This window comes from Rhinopithecus roxellana, chromosome 21 (assembly GCF_007565055.1).
Source record: "Rhinopithecus roxellana isolate Shanxi Qingling chromosome 21, ASM756505v1, whole genome shotgun sequence".
Classification (NCBI taxonomy): domain Eukaryota; kingdom Metazoa; phylum Chordata; class Mammalia; order Primates; family Cercopithecidae; genus Rhinopithecus; species Rhinopithecus roxellana.
In genome coordinates this window covers 35,083,189-35,089,538 of record NC_044569.1, presented here as the reverse complement: position 1 = coordinate 35,089,538, position 6,350 = coordinate 35,083,189, and the positions used below count along the sequence as shown (strand labels likewise).

Sequence of the window (6,350 nt, the reverse complement as noted above, 5' to 3'; positions counted from 1 at the left end):
GACCAAGTTTAGTCATTTAGTCGTTCGTAAGCCATGTGGCCTTGGGTCCGTTCCTCAACCCTGCTGTGCCTGGCTCCTCACCTGTAAACTGAGCGTGAAAGGAACAGAACCCACCGCATACAGTTGTGAGGAAGGAATGCGTTCATAGATGTGAAGCACTTGGAATTAGTACCGGGCACAGAGGAAGCACTCGACAAATACTAGTGGGAGTCGCCACGTTCATTATCACTTTCAGGGGTATGATTAAGATAACCTAGTCTCCTATGCATTGATTGGGAAATTACGGTCAAGACAACGTAGCAATACAGTTGGTGAGTAAGGAAGAAAAAAATTTAAAGGAAAACCCCAATTCAATGTCCATCCCCCAATGATCGGAACTCAAGTTGCCAGCCGCTTTAAAATGACTCAGTGCTTAGCTGCACACTGGGCCAGCGACCCCCTTCTGGGGAGCACTCACCTCCCTTTGTACCACTTCACCTGCTGCTGCTAACACTTTTGCTATAAGGGTGAAATCACATAATCATATGTTTGCGGGTTTGTGGTAAAATAAACATAACTTCAAAGGATTATTATGCAAAGCCCCCACACCACTGCCATAAGCCTAATTGTTATTCTTCTCTGTCACCCCTTGAGCCCAAAGTACATAATCACCCAGTAATTGAACTGAAATGTCTAAATGGCTGAGGCTCCTAAAGGACATAGCTATTTACCAATGAAAAAAGTCGGAAAAATTTAGCAAACCTCCCTGGCGCTCTGCTGCGTTGGTACAAAAGCCTGTGTAAATATGACCCACCTGGACCTACTCCTCCTCCTCAAATCATTAATGGAAACAGAACAATCCTCGCTGTCACGGGGCAATGTGAGAGAAATAATTAAAATATCACAATTGCTTAGCTGCTTCTGAACAGAGAGGTATAAGCTTTAACCTTTCTCAGGATATAATTTTATGAAAATGTAAGCAAAAGGCAGAAAAGTAAATTTTCCTGGTCGTGTCATTTAGTGCTTCTGGGGCTGGGGGGAGAGGCCAGGGGGCCTCAATGTCAATGCTTCCCTCAATGCAGACTGGGCAGTGAGTTTGGGCTTTCAGGGATGGGGGTCACCCTGGAGGACGGGCGTTTTCATGGCAAGCATCCTGGCACTCTCAGTAGAGCCCACCGTGCTCTAATCTGCAGAAAGAAGCCTCGTTTCAAACACTGAATACAACAGCAGCCAGTTTTCTTTTTAAAAGTGTAGATTTTTAAAAGCTCAGAAATCAGGTTTTCCTCTTTGGAGCAACACAGAACTAATTCCTGGGTCCTTGGGGTCTTTGCTGGTGGCGTAGGCCCTACCCCTCTACTCCCATCATTAAATCTCTGGATAGACACACAGGTTAATTACACATATTTTTTAATTCTGCAAAGGATTCTCCGAAGGATGCATCTCAGCCCACCTAAGTACAAAACAGCCATCACTCAATGGCTAAACTCGGCAATCCTTGGCACCCAGTGGAGTTAAAAATTTTAATTATCATTTTTTAAAGCGCAATACTTATCATTTGAATGAAACATGTCAGCACACAAATCATGAAATGATGATTCTGAATAGAATTTTTGTTGGTTGATTGCATAAGCAATACCTCTTGTTGCTGAAATAACATCTCAAAGGCAAAATAATGACGACATGACAATCCGTGTAAATCAAGAACTGCATGTGGGTTTATTTTACATCTGAGAAAACAGTGGATTTAATTGTGTGAACCAAAATGTACTGTACAATATTAATGATAGAACATCAAAATGTATAATTAATAGTGCATTGCTTGCTTTGTTTTTATGTATTTATTTTTGTCTGACAGTCCCTCTGAGTACATGCATCTGGAGAGATGCAGGTGCCAGTAAAAGTCCTCTATTTAAATCAAGCTGCAGGAACTAAATTTTATTCAAAAATTGTGGTTTTACATTATATACACAGAAATTTAATATAAAATGACAATATAAAAAGTTAAAAGAGAAAGCATACAGCCAGAAGGTACAAAGAAAGTTGAAGAGATTAAAATGGTACGATATGTAACATACAGGAGTTTTTAAGCTGATGCTGGCAATTTACAAGGAAAGGACTCCAACGTTTGCCCCATTTTTTTTTCATTTACCAATGCAGCACGCTATAGAAAGGTCAGCCTGTACCAAAGCTTACATTTGTAAATAACTATAAACCGCAATATTTTACAGGAAAAAAAGAAATAGCATTTTTACACATTTTTAAATAATAGCTTGCATACTTTTTTTTTTTGTTTTTTTTTTTTTGTTGTTTGTTTGTTTGTTTGTTTTGCCGAAAGTGGCATTTTTCAGTATCCAGAGGGTTTGGGCATAGTGGCGAGTGGGTATCTGTTGTTGTTTTTTGTTTTAGACATGTAGAGGTGTGGCTTCCAAACCCCGTGAGTCCTAGACAGCTTTCTATCTTCCCACAGCTGCATGCATGTTTCCTCACAAACCAGTTCTGCATATAAAAGCTCATTTTTTAATTATTAAATAAGTTTTGTGTCTGACACAGCTTTTGATCTGAATGAAATGCCTTTAAGCCTTTTTTTTCTTTTCTTTTTTTTTTTCAAGTGAAAGGCACAGAAATGCAATTACGGTCCTCAAAGGGTTAAATTTGACACTACCAGGTTCTATGACCTTTATTGCCATGGCAACTTCGTCATTTTAGGATGTCTTTTTATCATTATTTGTGTCTTTCTTTACTGCTAAATAATGTCTCTGAGTAGTGTGCCCCACTGTTTCCTACAAAAGATAGCTTAACATCAAGAACAGATGTTGAAAATAAAGGTCAGACTTTGACTCACGGAAAAAGAAAAATAACATGCACAGATCGGACAGAGAGCATATAAATATACAAAATATGTGTAAGAAAACCAAGGTCCAGAGAGGCGGGCCAGCAACAAAGGAAAGACTGATTTTAGAGGCTCAGGCCAGGCCTAGTGCAGCTCGACGACGTTTAGTGCAATGTTCCACGGTCTCTTGCATACCTGGGCGCTACTGCTTCTCCAACTCAGTCACATAGATCAGGTGGTCCTCGGGGGACTTGCCATGAGTCTTGCTAAGGTGCAGTTTGACTGCGTGCTTGCTCGCAAAAGTCCGGTTGCAGAGCTTACATTGGAATGTGGAGCCCAAGTCTTCCTCGGTGGCCCCCAGCGGGCCCAGAGGTTTGTTGGCGAGGACTTTCGAAACATTCTGCTGTTCTTGAATCTGATTGAGTGGCAGCTTGGATAGATCCTTCAGGCTGAAGCCCAAGTGCGTCTCCAAATGACTTATGTATGTAGACGCAGTTCTGAACTGAGAGGCACAATCGTTGCAAAAGAAAACAGGATGCCCTGTGTCCAGGTTCTTTAGGAATTTCGTTCCCCCTGTCCTCCTCAACTGGTACTTCACATTGGCCAGCCAGTGGCTGATGGTGGTCATGGAGAGGCCGGTAAACTTCGAGATGTGCACCCTCTCCTGCGGGCCCAGGTCCGACATGATGTACTTGCCCTCTGTGGTCTCCCGCAAGCTCGAGGCGAACTGGGCCTGCAGGATGAGCAGGTGCTGCGGGTTCCAATTGGACTGCCGGCCCTTCCTCTTGTGGACCGGTGACAACTCGTCCAGTGCCTCCTCAAAGCTGCTGCCATCAGCATCAGACTTCTCCGAAACCGTGGAGGGCGTGGAGGACTTGGGCGTCAGGCGGCCTGTGAGATTTTTCACCATGTCAGAGATGTCCATGAGCGCACTCTCCCGCAGAGGTGACGCCACCGGATCAGCCATGCCAGACACCAGCGGCTTGTTCTTGGACTTGGTTAAGTCAATGGGCTGGTCGCTGTTTTCGTAGTAGTAGCGGTCAAGGGCGTCGGCCTGCTTCACGGGGGCGGCGGGGCGCACCGGCCTGTCCAGCATGCTGTTGCTGATCTTGTAGAGCATCGCCAGCGGGTCCAGCGAGGCGCCCACGGGCTTGGACACCTTGCCCAGGTGGGTGTTCATGATGGACTGCAAAGCGCTCAGTGGGTTGATGAAGGAAGGCTCTGGTGAGTGGTCCGTGATGATCCCCAGGTTGTTACAGCCGTTGGTGACCTTTGCTTTGAGAGGCTCTGTGCCGTTTGGGGTGTGAACGTCCAGCGGTCCCTCCTTTTTGGCCTTCCCGGTCTCAGCCTCAGGGCCCTTCTTCTGTTGTTTGCCACTGACTTCCTCCGTTTTAGGGAAATCTTTATTCTCTTTTGCTACGGGGGATGCAGCCTTGGCGGGGGAGCTCTTCTCCTTCTCAGGGGGCCTCTCCTCCTTCTTGATGCTGACCTTGCCCGTGACCTTCTCCACCGAGCTCCTCCATGGCAGACACATTGCTCTTGTGCGGTGGGGGCGTGAGGCTCCCCGGGGAGTGCAGGAGGGCGTTGTGCTCGGTGGAAGACAGCGACTTCACGCTGCCAGCATAGGACGGCTGCACCTGCACACTCTGCACGGCCGCCGGGAGTGGTTTCACGGTGCCCGGCAGCTGGTAGGCCGCGTGGATGCTGGGGTAACCACCCCACGAGGGCGCGCCATTCTGGGCTTTGCTAATGGCCGTGGAGACGGTATTCTCCAGGGACTTGAGAATGTCCAGCCCTCCCTTGGGGCTGTCGTCCAGGTCCTCCTCACGCAGGTAGGGGTACAGGGTGCTGGGCTCAAATTTCTCCGAGCTGTCCTCACTCTCCTCCTTGATCTTCTCCGCATCACCAGCCACGGGCAGCTTCTCCTTCTCCAGCTCTTTCTTGTCTTCCGAAGCTGTGGACCCTGCGGGAGACTCCGGCTGCTTTTTGATGCTGGAGGCCGGCAGCCGCGTGTGGGTGGTGGGCGGCAAGGGGATGGACTGGATCTTCTCTTCCACCACAGGGTCCAGCACCAGCTGCTTGCCCTTCTTTGAGGCTGAGGTGGTCACTTTCAGGAAGTGCCCGGTGACCATCATGTGGGCGGTGAGCTGCTGCAGGGTGTCGTGGGAGCTGCCACACTCCATGCACTTGAGGATCTGCGCCTTGCGGGCCTCGAACTGCCAGGTGTAGCTGGCACCGTTCTGGTAGCCGTAGCGGTTATTGGGCGTGACGTATGGGTTCGCCGCTTTCTGATCCTTTGCTGACTCACTCAGGGCCACCTCTGCGGCCATTCCTGCTGGCTCAGGGGAGCAGGGGGGCGCCAGGTCCTGCAGCGCCCGCTTTTTGGTGGAGGGGACCAGTTTGGTGATGGCTGGCACTGGCTCCTTCAGAGGCACTTTCTGGTAATGCTTGGTTTTGATCATGTGGACGCTGAGGTCCTGCAAGGACTCGAAGGAGTGTCCACAGTACATGCACTTCAGCACCTTCTGGGCGTCCTCCTTCCCCTCCATCTCCATCAGGGAGCGCTTCCTGGGCTTGGACCACCGCTTGGTCTTCTCGGAGTCCTTGTCCCTGTTGTCGTCGCGGTAGTGGCCTGTCTCGTTCATGTGCACCGTCAGTTCCACCAGCGTGTCGTACGCGGCGCTGCAGTCTTTGCACCGGAACTTGCTGGCGCCGGTGAAGACGGAGCCGTAGAGCTTGTTGTTCTGGCGGTAGAGCTGCACGGTGCTGAACAGGCTGGGCTCGGGGAGCAGCCCATACGAGGACGTCTGCTGCAGCGTCTTGGCCAGTGCGGCCTGGTGCCAGTCGTACCCGGAGCTGCTGCTGGTACTGGTGGTACTGCTGTGGCTGGTGCTGGAGCTGCAGCTGGTGCTGGGCGTGCTCGCCGTGGGGCCGGCGGTGCTGGCGGGGCAGACGGGGGGCGTGGGGGTAGGGGCGGAGCTCTCCTTCTGGCTGGCATCGTTGGTGCTGGTGGTGGAACCCGACTTCTTTAAATCCAGAGCTAAGCTGGACCAGCAGGACTCAGAGAACAAGTTTGCATACACAGCTTTGATCTGTGCCAGGCTGTCCTGGGGGTACGAGACGCTGTCGGGACACTGCGGATCCTCCTTCTCTTCTCGAGAGGAAGAGCCTTTGAAATGGGCCAGCTGGTCGCTGCTCTCACTGAAGGGCGACCCATAGCCGGCGTCCTGGTTAGTCGCAGAGCTGACTGGGGAGTTCTGGTAGCTCTGCGCCTCTTTGATCTCTGTCTCTTCATTGCACATGTACTCGCTTTCCTGAATGTCCAAAGACAGCCCGTCATCCTCCACGTGCTCTTCATCTATTTCTGCTGCCTTCAATTCTTCCTCAGGAACATAAGCTAGGAGAGAAAAGTAAAACCCAGTTAGAAGAAGTAAATCATCTTCAAGGACACAGCCTCCCCAGCAGTTAGATGATCTTTTTTTTTTTTTTTTTTTTTGAGACAGAGTCTCGCTCTGTCACCCAGGCTGGAGTGCAGTGGCCG

The 6,350-nt window shown here is 49.7% G+C and overlaps 1 protein-coding gene across 1 annotated transcript in view; it reads right to left on the bottom strand.

Moving 5' to 3' along the window:
* Positions 1-1,670: 1,670 nt before the first annotated feature.
* The window catches only part of TSHZ1 (teashirt zinc finger homeobox 1), a 79,417-nt gene continuing 74,737 nt past the window's right edge, over positions 1,671-6,350 (bottom strand). The window contains 2 exon segments of the mRNA XM_030925970.1: positions 1,671-4,319; positions 4,321-6,206. Coding sequence (XP_030781830.1) covers positions 3,012-4,319; positions 4,321-6,206 — 3,194 coding nt within the window. The 3' untranslated portion in view covers positions 1,671-3,011.